The 21,905-nt window shown below is 44.1% G+C and overlaps 1 protein-coding gene across 1 annotated transcript in view; it reads left to right on the top strand.

Annotated features, from left to right (window-relative positions):
- GAD2 (glutamate decarboxylase 2) overlaps window positions 1–21,905 on the top strand; it is an 87,647-nt gene that overhangs the window by 17,925 nt on the left and 47,817 nt on the right. The window contains exon 8 of the mRNA XM_002717305.5: window positions 5,372–5,451. Coding sequence (XP_002717351.1) covers window positions 5,372–5,451 — 80 coding nt within the window. The remainder of the gene's footprint in view (window positions 1–5,371; window positions 5,452–21,905) is intronic.

The following is a 21,905-nucleotide window of genomic DNA, read 5'->3' as shown; positions in this document are numbered from 1 at the left end:
TGCCTCCAGCAAGACAAGCTCTTCCAGAAATAGCTTCTGGGAACTGCATAATCTCATCTAGGAAAAGTACCCCTCGTGATGAGACAGAGGGATGTTTGAGGCAGATCACCCTAGCTCACTCACTCCCGCCTCCCACCAAGCCCAGCTTCTGTCCACACACCCTGTGTCCTCCAAGGCCCTGCCTGGTCTAGCCCTGTGTGTCATAGTTGCTTTAGAAAGGTGCTTTTAACAGATCATTATTTGAAAGTGTTTCAATTCCAAAATCAAATCTGCTTTAAGAACAAAACACAGTGGCGTGGGCAGCTTGGGAAAAAGTGGCTCCCATTCACAGAAATTTACCCTGCAGGATGCCAGTCATGAAGAGACTGGATAGACTTTTCTTTTTTTAAATAAGATTTCCTTATTTAATTATTTCAAAGGCAGAATGAGAGAGAGAGAGAGAGTGATAGATCATCCATCTATTGGCTCACTCCCCAAGATGCCTGCTACAGTTGAGGCTGAGCCATGCTGAAGCCTAGAGCCAGGAGCTACGTGCAGGTCTCCCAAGGGGTGGCGGGGATTACTTGGGTCATTGTCTGCTGCCTCCCAGGCGCATTAGCAGGGATCTAAATTGGAAATGAAGGAGCTGGACTTGACCCCACACACTCCAATATGTGATGCAGATGTCCCAAGCATCGGCTTAGCCTGCTGTGTCATAACACCCTCTCCAGGACAGACTTATTTTCATCAGGTTGGTAGATAAAGTCTACCAGCTTTGGAACTGACTAGAGACGGAGACACGCCCTGCGGATGGTATCACATTAGGCAGGAGGAGGGGAGAATCAGAAGGGGTACACCTGTGTGGGCACCTGTGAGTGCCAGGTGGTCTGTAGGCACTTCACACACGATGTCTACACTTCTCCCACCAATTCTGCCAAAAGAGGGGTTTATCATTGCAATTCAGCAAACAATGACTCAGAACAAGAAAGAAACTCACCTCAATCTATCTTCTAAGCGGGTGTCACACACAGCCTTCAGGGTGCTTCTTCCCTTTGCACATTTTCATTCATTCTGCTCAGGACCCTCCAGTCATGTAAATAATTCTTGTCCGCTGAGTGCTCCCAAGGACTGGATACGTGCTCAGTACTGAGGTTCACCTTTGTCATCAAATATCATCCTTGGATCTCTCTTCCTGGGAAACGGAATCCTGCTCTCCATCTTTCCTGTCTTTCCACATGTGCTTAGCCACAGTGGGGTGACTTTAAACTGCTGGCTAGGATGGAGGTGGTGTGCAGAGGGAGGCCAGTCACCTCGGAATCACACAGAGCCGCACAAACCAGCGGTCACAATGAGGCGGTCTCACAGAGCAAGGACGCGAATCGGACATTGTAGAAAACAGCATGTTCTTCCAGGCCTGTGGGTGACCAGGAGCAGGAAGAGGGGTGTCACCCTTTCCATGGCCGCTGGAGCTGCTATTTCCTGCAAATAGGGGGGTTCGGAGGAGGCAAACCCATGTGGGAATGGCAGGGACCAAAGCAACTTGTTTTCCTCAGGGCCTTGCACGCACATAGGCTAATCGCTAACTTCCTACCTAACACTTTGTTCATTATAGGATTTCCATAAACTTCAAAAGCTTTTTAAATTGTTTATTTGAAACACACACACACACACACACACACACACACACACACACATCGGTCTTCCATCCACTGGTTCAGTTTCCGAATGCCCACAACAGCCAAGGCTGGGCCAGGATGAATCTAGGAGCCAGGAGCTCCTTGTGAGTCTCCCACATGAGTGTCAGGCACCCAAATACTTGAGTCATCATCACTGTGCTTTAGCAGTAGCTGGATCAGAAGCAGAAACGGAGCTTGAACCCAGGCACAGTAAAATGGGACGCAGGTGTCCCAAGCCACAACTTAACCACTGTGCCAAACACCTCTCCCCAGGGACTTTTTGAAGATCCTTTGTATGTGGGTTTCAGATTCTTTAGGAATGCAAACTTAGCTTTTAAATCCATTCTCTACAAAACCTCCTGTTATTCTCAATGGAAATACTATTTGGTCTTAAATAAGCACTAGATTCTGTCAAGGGTCCCTTGTTACTTTTCCCAAATCAGAGACAGGGAGAGAGGTGTGCCCATCCGCTCATTCCTCATCCATTCTATGGACAAACAACAGATTGCCAAGAGTCTTGATTACGTTGGGGACACATAGGAATCCTTGTGGCTTCCAATTTTTGTTCATGACTTGCCTTCTGAGCCACCCAGAGTAGTCTGTCCCTGTCCCGGCCTTGGCACGGCCCTTGAGATAGGGAGCCCATGCTTGCCACACATTGCTAATGCCCTCTGCTCGCAGCCAAACCTGCTCTGAGTTCTGAGACACCTGCCTGCCAGGCTTCCAAGCTTCCGGGGTATTCCTCGTCTCTTGTTCATCAACAAGTGGTTCTCTTACTCTGGTGCCAAGTGGTAAAATGATCCTCCACAGTGTCTCCCCAGCACAGAGAGAGTGAGCCCATTTAAGGTGGCCTCCTGTTTCTTCCTCCTTAGGGAATGTCTCTCAATGTCCTTCCTCTCCGTGGCTCCCCCGTGACTTGTGGTTATCATTTTTGCTATTCCCCTGCTCCCTCTCCTGAATGTATAAGCAGCTTCAGTGTTCGCTCCCTAATTTTCTTCTGCATGCCTCATCTCACCTTTGTTGCCCTTTGTTCTATCTGGACTTGTGTTTTGCTTTAACTAGGAGGCATTGGGTAGAGTGATCAGGTACCCTGGGTACTTGTTCCTCATTTAAGAATCCCTATTCGTTCTCATTAAATCTGGACAAGAATGTGTCCTCTCTTTGACCAGGTCTACCAGATCTCTTTCTTAGCCCCAGTTTGCCATTTCGCAGGTTGCCGCTCTAAGCTTAATTACCAAGGGGCAGAATTTGCATAGCTCGTGCTGGCTCAGTGAGGGCAGCTGGCTGCCCTGTTCTGTGCCTTCTTGGCTTTGAGCTTTGAGGGGCGCCTTCTCTTCAGGGTCATCCTGGGCACTGCCAGACATGAAAAAGAGAACACTTTGTTTTATTTACATTTTTAAAATCAATACAAAGAGAACAGGGTTAATGTAATTCATAGATATAAGAATACAACCGTACCTCCCTTCCTTCCTTTCTTTTCAAATTTCTTTTTAAAGATTCATTTATTTATTTATTTGAAAGGCAGAATTACAGAGGAAGGGAGAGACAGAGAGAACAAGAGCTTCCATCCACTGATTCACTCCCCAGGTGGCCTCAACTGCTAGGGCTGGTCCAGGTCAAAGCCAGGAGCCAGGAGCTTCTCCCAGGTCTGCCACTTGGGTCCATTGGTCCATTTCTGCTGCTTTCCCAGGCCGTTAGCAGAGAGCTAGGTCAGAAGTGGAGGAGCAGGGACTCTAACAGGTACCCATATGGGATGCTGGGATCACAGGCGGTGGCTTAATCTCCTGCTCCACAATGCCAGCCCCCATTTTATAAATTGTTTACAATAACATCTTTTTAATTTACTTTATAGTCAAAGGCTTAATGTTCCAATAAATACAAAACTTTTTTTTTTTAATTTGGTAGGGGAAATGTGCATCTTTCCCACTCAGACCCAATTCGGCTTCCTCTCCCAGTTCCTGGGTATCTTGGTAATGACTGTCCACCTTGTTATCCCGCGGGTGTAAAAATGAGGCTAATGGCCTTTTCTCACTACATCTCATTATGCTGGGATTTTTAAGCTCCACTATTTGGTGTCTTCTTTATGGGTGAGCATTATTTGCTGCTGTTCTAAATGTGATCTCTTCCTACTTGGTAGACATACTCCCTAAAAATATGCCTGTTAAGAGTTCCTGTGTGGCTGATTTGAGAATTTCGATGAGCCAAAGGTGGCCTTCGGAGGGGACACTCTTTGGAACCGTCATGTAAAAGTCCAGGCAGCAGCTCTTTAGAGATGTCAGCTCAGGAAGCTGTGTTCCTTTTGGGTGGTTTAATGGTCTGTAGTTAATGATGAGGTACAGATGGGCACATGCAGTACAGCTGGGCTGGGGTTAGCCTCTCTCAGCTTTCCGAATGGCATGATGATTACAGCCACTGAGGGCCAGAACCCTACCTGGAGTCAATAACCAAAAGCACAAAGATCAGGCAGGGGCTTGTGGCCATAGCCTGTGCTTCCGCCTCCCCGACTTCCCAACAAACACACACACACGCACGCATATACACACACACACCCATAGACACACACACACACAGAGGCTGTTCTGCCCAGCCAGTACTACATCCGCCATCCTGAGCCTGGCCTGTACCAGGCATTTTTATAATAGGTATTTTCCATGAATTTTTTGAAGTCCCCTGTATGTAAAATTGGCTTGGAGTTACTGTGTACTGAGGTTTCAGGTCCATTTATTATTTTCAGCATCTTATTATCTCAAGAAGCCCAAATAAGTCAACAATGATAATAACAATAACAACAATAACAACAAAAACACTTTCAAAATAGGCAAAGGACTTGAATACACATTTGTCCAAATATATATGCCAATGGCCAAGAGGTATTTATCATTAGAGAAATGCAAATCAATGTCACAATGTGATACAGCCTCATGCCCATAAAAATAATAATGAGTGTTAGTGAGCATGTAGAGAAACTGGGAACCTTGGGCCTCACTGCTGGTGGGAAGGGCAAATGGAACAGTAGTTATGGAAAGAAGTTATGGCAGTTCCTCAAATATTAAAAAGGAGAATTATCAAATATTTGATCCAGCAAGCTCACTTTTAGATCTCTTCCCAACACATTTGACAGCACAGTCTTGAAGGAGTAATTGTACCCCATGTTCATAACAGTCTTACTGACAGTCACCAAAAGGTAGATTCAATCCATGTGTTCATGGAGAGATGGACGGAAAAGCAAGGTCTGGGCTACCTGGTGGAATATTATGCAGCCTTAAAGGGGAAAGAGGTTTCTGACACCTGCTGAAACATGGCTAAGAAAATAAGCCAGTCACAGACAAATGCTGTGTGATTCCACCCATATGAGGAACCAAGGGCAGCCGGAAATGCAGAGACAGAAGTAGAACGGGGGGTGCAGGGACTGTGGGGAGAGGAGAATGAGACCTTCGTTAGTGGGTGCAGAGTTTCCGTTTTGCACAAGGAACAGGAGTTGTCCAGATGGATGGTGGTGACAGTTGCACAACAGTGTGCATGCACTTATGGCCACCGGAATGTCCACTGGAGGTCACATGTATTTACCACAGTGCCTTTAAAAAGCGTTAAGTGAAGGATGCCATCAGCAGGCGTTGGAAACATAACCAGGAAAAAAATAAAACCTGCGGATGGAATGGATCTTTTCTTTGTATGGAACTAATTAAAAATATGCTCTTTTTTTTTTTTTCCAACAGAGTCATTTTTCTCTGAAGAAGGGAGCTGCAGCCTTAGGGATTGGAACAGACAGCGTGATTCTGATCAAATGCGACGAGAGGTGAGCACGAATCTGGATTCCTGTGGGTTAGCAGTTTTCAAAGCCACACTAACACCTGTGGGTCTGAAAACAGGGTACGACTGTGCCTCCCTCCCAGTCACTGCCGTTGGCTCTTTCTTTCTTTTTCTCTTTTTTATTTAACTGGTACTTTTTTGTTTGCTTAATTTTTGAGAGGCAGAGAGAGAACTCCCATCTGACAGTTCACTCCCCAAATGTCAGTTGGGGCTGGGCCAGTTGAACCCACGAACCAAGAGTTCAATCCAGGTCTCCCCTTTGGGCAGAGGGACCCAATTACTTGGACCATCACTACTGCCTCCCAGGGCCCACGTAGCAGGAAGCAGGAGTCAGAGTTAGGCATCAAACCCAGGTATTCGGATGTGGGCTGTGAGCATCTTGACCACTAGGCTGGACGGCTGCCCCTGCTGTTTCCACTTAACATGAACTCCTGCTTGGAGGCTTCAGACACTGTTTCCTGATGCCACGGAGACTCTCATAGCCCTCGGCTGAATCCAGACCTTTGTCTAATCAATGAAAGTGTTCTGCACCAAGACAGAGCTGAAGGGCATCCATCATCCGGGCACTTGAGCAATGCCAGGCCAGTTGAGCTCTGATTTACGGGGTATCATCTCTGCAGATTGTGTAAATTTGATGGAGTGATTACAGAAGGTGGAGAGTTTAGTAAGCAGGGAATAAATAATGCCCCAGGACCCCAGCAACTTGGTGCTAGGACCAGAGTTCTCTCTGAGGAAGTCCCTGCCTTCATTGGCGTCCGAATTTCATAGCATCTCTGGGATCAGGGAAGATTTTGGGGAGAGATTTAAATTATTTTCAGACTATCCATGCAAACTGTAGTCCTAGGGTCAGTCTTTAAGGATTGACTGAGATCTTTCACTACATTAAAAGGAAGCCCCCTTAATTATTTCTTTAATTAGCACGGATGGGTGATCTAATTTTTTATTTAAATAGCATGTCGTTATTAGCCAGATGCGTCACGACTGTGTCAGTAGGCTCTGAGAAAGTGGAGGGCAGAATTCCAGCTCCCTGGCAGTATGGACTCCAGGTGGGAACTGCAGGAGACGGTTAAGTGGTTGGACTGTGAGACACGGCGCGTTTTGTGTGTGTCGGGAAGGTGTGGAGAATCCAGCCTGCAGGTGGGACTTGACCTGGGGTTTTCAAGTTAGAGTTGGATAGGCAGAGGGCAAGGCAGGGGCAAAAACAGAGCATTAGATCCCACCAGCAAAGCCACAGAATGGAGGAAGGAGCAGGCTGGGGAGGCAGGCCTGACCGCAGGGAGGAAGGTGGGGACAGCCGTGGCAGTCAGCTGGCTGCGTGGCCCTTGGAAAGCTGTAACCGCCCAGTGGAATAACACCTGTGTTCATCCCCTGGACTAGTTAAATAGGATTACTGCTTGTCTATACCTTGCCATGTTGCCCGATTTCTTCTATTTGCAATGACGTTTTAATAATTACTTTCATGATTAAAAAAAGAATTAATTTTTCCTCTTGGGATGGGGGTGCTAAACTTAGCATTTGACCTCGATAGATCTAGAAACAAGAAGGTATTTTCTCCAAGTAGGACGTGAAGGAAACACCCTGCAGAAAGCGACGGAAGGAAGGGAGTCCCTGGCCGGTAGTGCTGGATGAGCAATGAGACCTGGGGACCAACAGAGAGGGCACGACCCCACTCTTAAGGCAACAGGGCTGCCTGCTCCACTCTGAAAATCGGGCCTGACAGGAAGTAGGCTTGGCTGGATCCACCAAGCCAGCCAGCCATGGACTCGGGGGACTGGAAGGCTGGTGTGCAGACAACCGCCTTCCTGAGGTCAGAACGTGCCGGCCTGGAAGGAGGAAGAGCAGAGAGCAAGCAGGCAAAGGCATTTGGCCTAGAGGTTAAGACAGGGTCAGAGCTCCACACCCCGCATCAGAGGGCCTGGGCTCACTGCCTGGCTCCGCCCCTGACTCCAGCTTCCTGCTAATGCACCCCCTGGGAGGCAGTGGTGCTGGCTCAAGTACTTGGGTTTCTGACACCCAGTGTGAAGACCCAGGTTGAGTTCTCAGCTCCCGGCTTTGCCCTACCACAGCCCCAGTCATTGTGGGCATTTGGGGAGTGAAACAACAGAGGAGAGTGCACACACACACTCTCTCTCTATGTCTGGCTGCCTCTCTAATTAATTAGTTAATTAAAATAAAGCAGAGGGGGGTGGCCGGCGCCGCGGCTCACTAGGCTAATCCTCCGCCTTGCGGCGCCGGCACACCGGGTTCTAGTCCCGGTCGGGGCGCAGGATTCTGTCCCGGTTGCCCCCCTTCCAGGCCAGCTCTCTGCTGTGGCCCTACAGTGCAGTGGAGGATGGCCCAAGTCCTTGGGCCCTGCACCTGAATGGGAGACCAGGAGAGGCAACTGGCTCCTGGCTTCGGATCAGCGATGCGCGCTGGCCGCAGCAGCCATTGGAGGGTGAACCAACGGAAAAGGAAGACCTTTCTCTCTGTCTCTCTCTCTCACTGTCCACTCTGCCTGTCAAAAAATATATATTTAACCAATTTTAGAGGTTATTAGAAAAACTAAAATATGTTTTTTAAAAAGATTTCATTTATTTATTTGAAAGTCATAGTTACACAGAGAGAGGAGAGGTAGAGAGAGAGAGAGAAGTCTTCTATCCGATGGCTCACTCCCCAGTTGACCACAACAGCCAGAGCTGTGCTGATCCAAAGCCAGGAGCCAGGAGCTTCCTCTGGGTCTCCCACACGGGTGCAGGGACCCAAGGACTTGGGCCATCTTCTACTGCTTTCCCAGGCCACAGCAGAGAGCTGGATGGGAAGTGGAGCAGCCGGGTCATGAACTGGCATCCATATGCAATGCTGGCGCTTCAGGCCAGGGCATTAACCCTCTGTGCCACAGCGCCAGCCCCTAAAATATGTTTTTGAAAAAATCACATTGTCACCCTGTGTCCTGGCCAGACAGAAGTAGCCTACCAGAGAGAGGCCACAGCGTCCTAACCAATGCTAGAACTGATGGGTGTCTAAACCTCTGAGTCTGTGTTTCTAAGCCTAGAGATTGGTGTTGCCTTTTTTCCCCTTTCTGTCTATGATTTGGAGGTCATGTTTCTTTTCCTAACTAGACATGATAGCACAGCGATTTCTCCACATTCCTGCAAGCGCTGTGAGCTGTGTAACAGCTGAGACGTGACCCTGTCAGAAAGCATGGCAGGGCCTTAGGAAGCCGACGCTGGGGCTGCGCGGTCTGAATTCCAGTCTCAGCTCCAGCGCCGGCTTGGGCAAAGGTCTCTCCACGCCAGTGTTTCTCCAGCTGAGAAAAAGAAAGAGCAATGGCAGCTGCTTCAAGGACTGTTAGGAAGATTAAATGAGTTGACAAAGGCAAGATGCTAAAAATGGAGCAAGCACAGAATTTTGTCTCCTGGATTCTGTTTCCCGATTCCTGGTGTCACTGCTATAGACAAGCTTTCCATCCGTCAGGGAAAGCCCTGACGTGTCCACAGCTTCTCTGCTTCGGGTTATTTCTGTATAACCACTGTGTGAATTGTATCTTATAAATGCCCTAATTCAGAAGGGGATATAGCTCAGGAAGTTACCTTTCAAAAAGTTTTACCAGCCGCTTGTCCTAGTGGTACTGTGCGTGGAAAGAAAACCTTAAGGCTGTGTTCATACCTCCTGGGTGCCTTCAATTCCATATTGGCTGTTCACATCACCTGTAGAGGAGGGGTTTCAGACCGACACCCTGCCCTTAGCCATTCGAGTGGAATTGAAAGGTTTGGGTTTAGGGGCCAAGGAGAAGGCCCTGGACAACCACAGTAGCCACCATGCTGGCTGGAAGCCATCCAGACTTTCCCGGCTGCCGTGTCGTTATTTTCCCTATTGGGAGGAAAGTCCATGTGAAGATGAGAGAATCGCACTGGGCAGACACAGTGCAGCCCTGCCTGCTTGCTTCTCTTTGCGTGCTTTGGCTGAGTTCACCCAGACTTCCAACACATGAACCTGGGCCCACTCTCTAAGGCTTTCATTTCTGGCCATGATTCCTGCCGACTCGGCACATTAGTCTACCAGTGTCCAGGGTGATGGACTCTGTCTTCTGCAGAGTTAGCAGAGGGTTCACATGCGAAGGGAAATGTCATCCAGAGAGACAACCCATGCTGTGCCAGGGACAACCCAAAGCCACGGGTGGAGGAGAATCCCATGAGGTTTCCGCCCTTGTTTAGCAGTGGCAAGGGCCTGACTGGCGACCCTGCAAAGTGAAACATGGTTCTCAATCAAAAGCACGAAAGAGAAATGTTTGGTAAATCTTCATTTGTTTGGACTGGAGTGTCTCCAGGTTGAAACTCAGAGACCATGCCTCATTGCATTTGAAACCACAGATGTGAGCAGGATTGTGGCTTGTGCAAGGCACCGAAAGGGTGGGCTGGGAGGATGGGTCAGAATGGCCTTGGCGAGATGAGACATCACGAAAGGAGTTGAGCTGGAGAGCAAGGCCTTAGTTTCGGGTCAGATCATTTTGAAAGAGGAGTGAAGGTGGGCGGGAGGCTGGAAGCTGGTGGCTGCCCCAGCACCGTGGTGGGAACAGCAGGGATGAGTGCTGGGATTACTGGGACCTGTTGACTGGGTGGTGTGTGGGCATCAGGAACAGGGGCCACGGGGGGCATGAGCCTGTCTCTGGAGGAAGGAGTGGTTGACAAGGAGAAAGGCTGCTGTTACTGGCTGAACAGGATTTGGCTTCCAATCTCACGCAGATACTTAAACCCCCAAGTTTTAGGGTGGCAGCTGGTGGACTAACGGCTGGTGGATTGGTGTGGCGGCTTGCTCCGCTCGTGGTGTCTGCCGGCGGGCCTGTAAGAAGTGACTGGGTTGGATTAAGCTTCTAGGGTGGAGCCTGCGATTGGATCATGGTGACTGTATCAGGAGGAGCCCTAGGAGGGCAGATGAAACTTGTTTTCTGTCCCCTGGGCATCCTTCTGCCACCTCCAGCCTCACCAGCTGCCTGAGTTAATGGGGCCACCAGATCGTGACTGTGAACCCCAAACTGTGGGCCAAAATAAACCTCCACCCTTCCTACAAAGCCTCTCTTAGGTATTTTAGTTGTAGAAATGAAAAGCTGACCCATACAGTTACCAATAGATCAAGTGAGGACCAATGGCCGCCTCTGGGCTTTACTTAAAGGGGGCAGCTGGTGAGTTTGGGCAGAATAGTTTCCAGGTTTTTTTCTCCAGAAACCTTTTATTTACTTAAGGTATACAAACTTCATGCATTTCATAAACACAGCTTTAGGAACACAGTGATTCTTCCCACCGTACCCATGCGTGGGTGAGAGCAGAGGCAGTTTGCTGTGGGTTAGGGTTAGGGTTAGGGTTAGGGTTAGGGTTAGACTTAGGGTTAGGGTTAGGGTTAGGGCTAGGGTTAGGGTTAGGGTTAGGGCTAGGGTTAGGGTTAGGGTTAGGGTTAGGGTTAGGGTTAGGGTTAGACTTAGGGTTAGGCTTAGGCTTAGGCTTAGGCTTAAGGCTTAGGCTTAGGCTTAGGGTAAGTGGTAGATGGGGGAAGGGAGAGAACCATGACTGGGAGGAGGTAGAAAGAAGAGGCTGGGGAGTGTTGAATCCAGGGTGGCTTTTGGTTTTTGCTGTTTTAAGAAGAAGGACTTAAGCCCTGTTTGGCAGTAAGGAGAGGGACCTGCTGTTGAGGAAAGATGCATCCCATCAACAAAGAAGCAATCCAACATGCAAGTGTCACCGCCCTCCATGAAGCCTTGATTTGTTTGGCTAAACTTGTGTCGGCTCCTTCTCTGAGGAGCTTGCAAGAACTCTGCCAGTATCTCACGTTGTAAATTTGGAAGGAAACCATGGGGAGACAGCCACTGAGTGTGAGGGGAGAGCAGGGCAGGGAGTGGGGGAAGATGGGCGTGGGGACCAGGCTCTGGGCACCGCATCTGCTGAAAAGCAGCCGATGGTTTCAAACCACACACCCTACCTAGTGTTAGAAAGGTTCTTAGATATTAACGTGCTCAACTTTTTTTTTCACACGAAATTTTTAAAATAATTTAAAAAAAAACATAAAGAAAATGTGAAAGAATAATATCTAGAGCTCCCATATGCCCTGCAGCCAGATCGCCTGTTGTGGACATTCAGACGTGTTTGTTTGCTTTATTCTGCTTGCTCTCCATATATGTGTACATGATTCCATAAGCCTACTGAATGTAGTGAATGTGACATGGATTAGCTACCTATGTGTCACTTGTCCCAACTATTTGAGAATGCCTTGCAGAAATCATGTCCCTAAGCCCCTTGATTCATCCATGTGAATTTCCTAAGAACAAGGATATTCACTTACATAACCACGGGACAATTATCAACATCAGAAAATTTGACATCGGCACCATACTGTGATTAAATCTACACGTCTTACCTAAATGCCATCACTTATCCCAGTAATATCCTTTGTGACTGTTTCCTGTCCAGAACCACACATGGCATTTCGTGGTTGTATCTCCTCAGTCCCATTTAATCCAGAACATTCCTTAGCCTTCCTTTTTCTTTTTTGACATTGATAGCTTTGCAAAGTATGTTAAGCCGTTTATTTTGTAGTGAGTTTGGGGTGTGTCTGACCTTCCTTCATGGTTAGATATGAGTGATGGGCAGGTCTTCCAGGGATGTGACACTTGGCTCTCTCCAGAGATCTGTCCTGGTGTCAGTAAGTTCCTCTGACTATTTGGTGACAGTGGGGTCTGCCGGCTTTCTCCACTGTAAATACCATGCACATTTTCTCCTTTGTGGAGAATCAGTATCTTGTAAGGGATGCTTTGAGACGGTATGATTATCCCATTCCTCCTGAAATAAATGGCCACCCACTGCTTCAGCATCCATTCCTGGATTGTGCCTGGATTATTATTACATGGTTACAAAATACTGGTTTTCCAAGGCCATCCCTCCTTCTGTGAGTATGCATCCGTTCCTTCCTCTGTCACAGTGAGAAGCTCCTCTTGCCTTGTTGTGTCTTTGTGCTCTCCTCTCTAGTGTGGACTCCAGGGGATTTTTAGGAATTAAATCAATCTCTCCCTCCGCTTCCCCCCTCCCACTCTCATTTCTCCATCTCCTTCTCCTCTCCTCCAGAGACTCCTTTACATTATTCAAATCACAAGTAATTTACTGTAAAACCGTACAGAAAATAACTCTGACCAAGACGCGAGACATCTGATCCGCGTGGGAGTATGAGTTGCTGGCTTTCCTAGATCCAAAGTCAACCCCACAACTCTTGATAAGTCTTTCGGTTAATGCTTTAATATCACAAATAGCTACATTGTAGCATTTTTCTCAGCATGTCACCCTAGCTTGAAATTTCATTTCCTTGTGTTTTATAGGACCACACTTTATCATATAACTTATATAAGCAATTGGAAGCATAAAAGTCTGGGGTGATTGTACTCTTTCATGAAATGAGCTCAGTTGCAGCCAGCATCTGAAGGTGGTTAAGGATGCCAGTCGTTTTTCAGGTCCGTGGGCAGCTGTGGAGTGTACTGCAGCGGCACAGACCTCACAGAGACACTGGGTCCATGACTATGGGATGGAGCAGGGCTGTGAGCAGCCCTCTGAGAGCCACACTGCCCATGGGTTTGGATGCAGAGACCTGGACAAGGGTGGGGCTGGTGGTGTGTGTGCTCCCTGTATTAGGGAGGATTGTAAACCATATTAGCTGACTAGTACTACGTGTTTATTAGGTGCCACATGGAGTCCTGGGCACTTTATATCATCAATGCAATTAATTCATTCAATTGATGGCATCAAAGAGTGTATTTGCCTCACATTTACCTGGTGCTGACGTAGCTTATGAGGTGTCTCCGTCTCTACAACAGTATTAAACAGTGCAGCCAGTTCTCCTTTCTACATCTGGCCTGTAACACCTCACAGGTGCACACGTCCAAGGTCACACGGCTGTGAGTGAAGTCAGGGCTTGGACTGGCATTCACCAGCTAGCATGCCTCCCTCCTTCTCTTTTTATTGTGAAAGTATATGTATACCATAAAGCTATCATGTCAACCCTTTGTACGGGTATGTTCCAGTGGTACTAAGTACACTTACACGGTGTACTGTCATCGCCACTATCCGTATCCAGGACTCTTCCTGAAATCCAGTGCCCATTCAGTAATGAGTTCCCGTTACCTCCTCCGCCCAGGCCCACGCAGCCGCCCTTCCACTTGCTGTCTCTATGTGTTTGACTACTTTAGGGCCCTGGTTCATATAAGTAGAATCACACGGCAGTTGATTTTTTTTTTTTATCTTTTATTTAATGAATATAAATTTCCAAAGTACGACTCATGGGTTACAATGGCTTCCCCCCCCCATACCGTCCCTCCCACCCACAACCCTCCCCTTTCCCACTCCCTTTCCCCTTCCATTCACATCAAGATTCATTTTCGATTATCTTAATATACAGAAGATCAGCTTAGTATACCTTAAGTAAGGATTTCAACAGTTTGCTCCCACACAGAAACATAAAGTGAAAAATAATAGATGATTTTTTTTAATGATGATGAAATCAGATCAGACCTATTGTCATGTTTAATCCCAGTGAGAGTCAAGTTGGGAATTGATAATTTCTTTTTTTTTTTTACAGAAGATCAGTTTAGTGTACATTAAGTAAAGATTTCAATCGTTTGCACCCCCATAGAAACACAAAGTGAAATATACTGTTTGAGTACTCGTTATAGCATTAAGCCTCAGTGTACAGCACATTAAGGACAGAGATCCTACATGAGGAGTAAGTGCACAGTGACTCCTGTTGTTGACTTTACAAATTGACACTCCTGTTTATGGCATCAGTAATCTCCCTATGCACCAGTCATGAGTTTCCAAGGCTATGGAAGCCCCTTGAGTTCTCCGACTCTTATCTTGTTTAGACAAGGTCATAGTCAAAGTGGAGGTTCTCTCCTCCCTTCAGAGAAAGGCACCTCCCTCTTTGAAGACCTGTTCTTTCCACTGGGATCTCACTCACAGAGATCTTTTTACCAGAGTGTCTTGGCTTTCCATGCCTGAAATACTCTCATGGGCTTTTCAGCCAGATCCGAGTGCCTTTAGGGCTGATTCTGAGGCCAGAGTGCTATTTAGGACATCCGCCATTCTATGAGTCTGCTGAGTATCTCACTTCCCATGTTGGATCACTCTCCCCTTTATTTATTCTATCGGTTAGTGTTAGCAGATACTAGACTTGTTTATGTGCTCCCTTTGACTCTTAGTCCTTTCATTATGATCAATTGTGAACTGAAATTGATCACTTGGAATAGTGAGATGGCATTGGCACGTTCGACCCAGCCATCCCACTCCTTGGAATTTACCCAAAGGAGTTTAAATTGATACACAAAAAAGCGGTCTGCACCCTAATGTTTATTGCAGCACAATTCACAATAGCCAAGACCTGGAACCAACCTAAATGCCCATCAATGGTAGACTGGATAAAGAAATTATGGGATATGTATTCTTTAGAATACTATACCGCAGTAAGAAACAACGAAATCCAGTCATTTGCAACAAAATGGAGGAATCTGGAACACATCATGCTGAGTGAAGTAAGCCAGTCCCAAAGGGACAAATACCATATGTTCTCCCTGATCGGTGACAACTGACTGAACACCAAAAAGGAAACCTCCTGAAGTGAAATGGACACTATGAGAAATGGTGACTTGATCAGCATAGCCCTGACTGCTAATGGACAACTTAATACATTATCCCTCATAGTATTTTTTTTTTGTCTGTTCTACTTAATATGACTGGTTTAATTCTGTAATTATCACACAGTTATTCTTAAGTGTTGAAAATTAACTGAAATGTGATCCCTGTTAAACATAAGAGTGGGAATAAGAGAGGCAGTTGATGTTTTGTGAGTGATGCATTTGATGTCCTCAAGGTTCATTGTTGTTGTAGCACGTGTCAGAATTCCCTTCCTTGTTAAGGCCGAATGAAATCCCACTGTGTGTATAGACCACTTTTTTAATCCATTCCTCTGTCCACAGACACTTGGATGTCTTCCACCTTTTGGCTACTGTGAGTAATGCTGGTAGGAACGTGGCAGTATGATCATGCTTAGACTCCACTTTAGTTGTTTTGGATAGATAACTAGAAGTGACCTTGCCAGATCCCATGGATGGAAATTCTATTTTGATTATTTTCTGGAATACATGCTGCTTTCCATAGCTGCTGTTCCATTTTATATTCTCACCAACAGTGAGTGCCCAACAGTTCCTGTTTGTCTACATCCTCACCAAAACTCATTGTTTTGTTTCTTTTGACAGTAGTCATCCTAATGGGTATGTGTGGGGGCGGAGGGTGGAGGGTTTCTCACGCTGCTGATTTGCGTTTCCCTAAAACTTAATGATGTTGGCTATCTTTTTGCAAATATCCTGGTCATTTGTACAACTTCTTTGGAGAAATGCCTAGTCAAGTCCTTTGCCCATTTTTGGATTGGGCTTTGTTGTGGTTGAGTTTTAGGAGTTCTTTATGCTGCATATCAATCCCTTAACAGATAAGTGATTTGCAAATATTTCCTCCCATTCTCTGTGTTGCCTTCTTACAGGGTTGATAGTGTCTTTTGATACACAAATATTTGTAATTGTCATAAGCCTAATTTGTCTGTTTTTTTTTTTCTTTTATTGCCTGTGCCTTGGGCGTCATGGCCAAGAAATCATGTCCAAAGCCAGGCCGTGAAGGTTTTGCTCTATGCTTCCTTCCAAGAGTCTTACAGTTCCAGCCCTCACTCAGGTCTCTGATCTATCCTGACTTCATTTATAGTGTACGCAAAAGACAGCCCCTCCTTTACAATAACATAACAATATTTTCTTATTCCAGAGATAAAAAAGAGAGAGACCTAGATATCATCTCTCATAATACTTTGGAGCACATAGTTCTATAAATACTGCATTTATTTAACACAAAAGGGACTACAGTACTTAGTTATTAAAATTTTACTTTTTATATTATAACATCATGGATAATCTAAAGTCATCACAAATTCCTTCATGCACTTCTCAATCACTATATATAGTGATTATATAGAATTATATGAGAGGACTTCAAAAAGTTAATGGAAAATAGTATTAAAATATACATTTACTTTGGTGTAAAAATTTTTGAAATGCGTACATATAAGGGGTCTTCAATAAAATATGTATTCTGAAAAACTATTCATGACTCTCGAAAGTTTTTTGCACCAAAATGAACTTTTATTCCATTTCCATGGATTTTTTGAAGTATACTTGCAGTACTTAACAGACTTCTATTAAACGTTCACATGGCTCTATGTTTCTACTATTCAAAATATGCTAATATAAGTACCATTGTGGGTAAATATTTGCACGTATCATTATATCATCTTTCTCACCATAAAGCCCCTTGTGGACTTCCTGAGCCCAAGACTAATCCTGTGCTTGGAGCTGTGCTCCTTGTGGTCATAAAAGACCAGCCCTGTTTTATTCCTCCCCAAGCAGGGTTCCTGCTCACCAAGTCCTCATTCGTTTTGGGAAGCCAAACCTTAAGTGACATGAGTCAGTTTGATGGGTGGAATTTTTTTATTATTCATATCTTCATTTGCATTTTGATAATTAGCACAGTTGAGTGTTTTATGCTTACCAGCTATTTATAGTTTAAAATAAAAGAAACAAAGCCCTCTTTCTCATGCACATTACAAATATTTTCTAAAATGTATCTGCTTTTTAATCTCATTCATGGTATTTATAAAAATGTTTCATTTTTTTGGTAGTCAGAGTGATCAGTAGTTTCCCATTTTTGACCTTTAATGTCTTGTTTGAAAAATCATTCTCATTCTTAGAGTGTGTTACTATGCATCTAGTTTCCCCTAGAACCTTTATGTTATTATTTAAATAGTTAATGTAACCACAATTTATTTAGACCTATGACATTTAGGAAGTATGTTTTGTTTTGTCAAGTGTTCCAACACTATTTGACATCCAAAGAGAAAGAAATCATTGACTTCTAGGTACTGAATTAACCTTGGGCATTTCTCGTCTTTTAGTTTTTTTCCATTGGTTTGTCCACCTGGCTCTATTAGCACATTTGCAGGTCACTGTAGTTTTACAATATGTTCTACTGTGCAGTAGAAATAAATATGCCTCTTGTTCATCCTTTCTTTTCCCCCACTAATTATTTTTATCCAGTTGTATGTTAGAATTACTTTTCCCATTTCTCATTCCCCTAAAACTCGCACAGGGGCACCTGTTGGAATTGTGTTTAGATTATTAGTAACATGTATTGGTAATGTTGACTTTTCTCACCAAAGAACATAAGTCTCCCCATTTCTTTAATTCTTCTTATGTCCTTTGATAGATCCTTTTCTTATAGATTTTATAAGATCCTATTAAATTTGTTTCCAGATATTTTTTAAATTTTTCTTGCCATTGTTAATGCTATCTCTTCATTATACTTTCTATTGGTCATTATTGAAATATGATAAACACTTTGACTTTTGAATTTTTTAAGACTTCTGATAGCTTCAGTTACTCATTTAGTTTCAATATTATTATTTCATTTCTCTTCCAATAGTTATTACTTTCTGAGTTCATTTATTAGTTCAAATGTTAATAAGAAAGTTCTTTTTCCTCAACTATATATTGAGCTAGAATTGAAAAATAAAATTTATACTTATTTAAGATATACAACATGATATTCTGATATACATTGTGAAATGATTGATGCAGTCAAGCTAACTAACATAACTACCACTTCACATAGTTATCCTTTCTGTGTGTGAGAAAACTTTAGACTTAGAAATTTCCAGTACAGATGTTCTTCTACTTACCAAGAGGTTCCATCCCAGTAAACTCATCATACATGGAAAAAGTGGCAAATGCATTTAATCCACCTGACCTACGGAATATCGATTGTTTCTCTGCATGACCTGCCTGGGAGCTGGGCTCACACTCATCACCCAACATCAACAGAAGGTGTCAGCTGCATACTGGCAGTCCAGGAGAAGTTCAAACTTCCCAATTAGAAGTATAGTTTCTATTGAATGCATGTGGCTTTCACATCACCACCATGTTGGGAAATCCAGAATCTAAACATTGTAGGTCAGAATTACCTGCACACAATACATGATTATTGATTATGGTCACCATGCAGTATGTGAGCTCTGCAGAACTTACTCATTGTAGAACTGAAGCTTTGCACTATTTGACCAACAGCTACCCACTTCTCTCAGCCCCGATGCTTGTTAACCACCCTTCTTCTACTTCTAAGAGTTTGACCTTTGTAGATACCAAATATAAGCAAGATCATGCGATTGTCTTTCTGTGCCTGGCTTGCTTCGCTTAGCTAATGTACCCCAGGGCCATCCATGTTGTAGCAGATGACAGGATTCCTTCTTATTCAAAGCTGAGAAACACTCCATTGTGCATACTTACTGTATTTTCTTTATCCATCCATTTGTTGATGGACACATACATAGTTTCTTTGTCTTGGTGATTGTGAATAAAGCTGCAGTGAACTTGGGAGTAAAGATATCTCTTTGTGGTAGTGATTTTATTTTCCATGAATAGATACCAAGAAGTAGGATTGCTGGACCCTATGGTAGATATATTTTTAATTTTTTGAAGAACTTTCATTTTCCATATGGCTGTACTAATTTATACTCTCAACAACAGTACATCAGGTTTCCTTTCCACATCCTTTGACCTTTAAAATTCCTTTAATTATTTTCTCATAATTTTATTTGAAAATGAAAGAGAAGAGAGAGATCTTCCAATTACTAGTTCACATTCCAAGAATCTCTAATAGCCAGAGGTGGACCAGGCTAAAGCCAAGAGCCTGGAACTCCATCCCATTTCCCATTTGGATAGCAGGGACCCGAGTACTTGAGCCGTCATCTACTGCCACGTAGGCTACCATTGGCAGGAAGCTGGATCAGAAGTGGAGTCGCTGGGGATTGAATCTTGAATCAGGCACTCCCATATGGGATGCCACTGTCCCAGATGGACACTTCATGCTGAAACACATGCTCACCCCACCTTTGACTTTCTGGTGGCCATCCTAACAGATGTCAAGTGATACCTCATTGTGATTTTGAACTGCATTGCCCTATGGTGATTAGTAATGTTGAGTACCTTTTCATGTACCTGTTGACCATTTCTATATCTTCATTGAAAAAATGTCCATTGAGTCCTTTACCCATTTTTCAATCAAGTTATTTGCTTTGTTTTCATTTTTTGTCCTGCTATTGAGTTATATGCATTCTTTATATATATATATATATATATATATATATTTGGATATTGCTTGGGCTAGTATGGACATTTTGACAATATTGATTCTTCTAACCCACTAACACAAACTGTCTTTTTTGATTATTTGCTTCTTCTATATCTTTCCTAGATGTTTTATGGTTTTCAATGTACAAATATTTTACCTCCCTGATTAAGCTTATTCTTAAGTTTTTTAATCTTTTTATACTATTATAAGTGGAATTTTTTTCTTAAATTTTTTCGATAGTTTGTTGTTATTTAGTAGTCATACATTTAATTTTTGTATGTTTGTTTTTATGTTCTGTAATTGTACTGAATTTATTAGTTCTAACATTTGCAGGAGAGTCTTTAGACTTTATTTATTTATCTATTTATTTTAAAGATTTATTTTATTTGCTTGAAAGACAGAGTTACAAAAAGGCAGAGGCAGAGAGAGAGAGAGAGAGAGAGGTCTTCCATCTGCTCACTCACTCCCCAGATGGCCGCAATGGCTGGAGCTGCGCCGATCCGAAGCCAGGTGCCTCCCATGTGGGTACAGGGGCCCAAGCACTTGGGCCATCTTCCACTGCTCTCCCAGGCCACAGCAGAGAGCTGGATCGGAAGTGAAGCAGCTGGGACTCGAACTGGCGCCCACATGGATGCCGGCACTGCAGGCGGCAGCTTTACCTGCTATGCCACGGCGCCGGCTCAAAGGATTTCTTTTATATAAGATCATGTCATCTGAAAACAGAGACCAATTAACTTCTTTCTTTCTGATTTTGATGCTTTTAATTATTTTTTCTTACTGATGGCTCTGGCTGGGACTTCCAGTACCATGTTGAGTCAAAGTGGCATCTGTTGGCATTGTTGAAAGCTTTTCTCCATTGACTTTGTGTTAACGATGGGCGTGACATATATGGCCTTTATTGTGTTGGAGTATGTTCCTTCTGTGCCTAATGTGTTGGGAGATTTTGGAATGTTGACTTTTGTCAAATGCTTCCTCTGTATCTATTGAGGTGATCATATGGTTTTAGCATAATGTTTTAGCATTAAAACATATTTATTGAGTTGCATGTGTTGAACCATTCTCGCATTCCAGGAATAATTCCAGTTGATCTTGAGTATAACACACAGTGTATAATCATTTAAAGTGTTGCTGACTTCAATTTCTAGTATTTTATTGAGAATTTTCACATCTATGTCCACTAGAAATATCAATCTATAGTTTTCTTGTAGTGTCCTGCTCAGTCTTTGGGATCAGGTAATGCAGGCCTTTTAAAATGAGTTTGAAATTACTCCTTTCTCCTCAATTACGTGGAAAAGTTTAAGGATTGCTGTTCATTTTTAAAGTAATATTTGATAGAAGCCCCTGGGTTTTTCTTTGATGGGAAAGTTTTTTGATTAGTGACTCAATTTTTTCCTTTTTTTTTTTTTTCTTCAAGATTTTATTTATTTACTTGAGTTACAGACAGAGAAAGGGAGAGACAGAGAAATGTCTTCCATCCATGGGTTTACTCCCGAATGGCCACAACACCCAGGGCTAGGCCAGACTGAAGCCAGGAGCCACAAACTTCATCTGATTCTCCCATGTGGGTGCAGGCGCCCAGGGACTTAGGCCATCTTCTGCTGCTTTCCCAGGCCAGAAGCAGGGAGCTGGATGGGACGTGGAGCAGTTGGGACACGAACTGGAGCCCATATGGGGATGCCAGTCCTTTAGGTGAAAGATAAACCCACTGTGCCACAGCACCAGCCCCTGTTTTCTTTTATTTTCTGATTTTTTCTTACTCATTATTAGGCTGAATGGATTTTCTATTTCTCTAAGAGAATATGCTTGTTGCTGTATTTAATGGGAGTTTATCTGTATTTGGTTTTTGCTTTGAAATAGATTTTCTTTATTGTGCACCAGGAGCTGGCTTTCTCTTCTTTTCTCTTCCCACTTCCTTCTCTCCTGCCTTTTCTCTCCTCCTTCTCTTCTTCCTCTTACGAGATGGGTGTTGACTTTCATAAATTCAGTTGAGATGACACTAGGATTCTCCAACTTTGATCTATTTTTAAAAACTTTTTTTTTTATTTGAGAGGCAGTGAAAGAGAGAGAGAGAGAGAGAACTGGTTCACTCTGCAAATATCTACAACAGTTGGGGCTGATCTACAACTGAGGATCTGGGAATTTAACCCACATGGGCAGCAGGGGCCCGGCTACTTGAGCCATCACTGCTGCCTCCCAGAGTCCACTAAAT

The sequence above is a fragment of the Oryctolagus cuniculus genome, chromosome 13, assembly GCF_964237555.1.
Source record: "Oryctolagus cuniculus chromosome 13, mOryCun1.1, whole genome shotgun sequence".
Classification (NCBI taxonomy): Eukaryota; Metazoa; Chordata; class Mammalia; order Lagomorpha; family Leporidae; genus Oryctolagus; species Oryctolagus cuniculus.
This window is presented reverse-complemented; position numbering and strand designations above follow the sequence as displayed.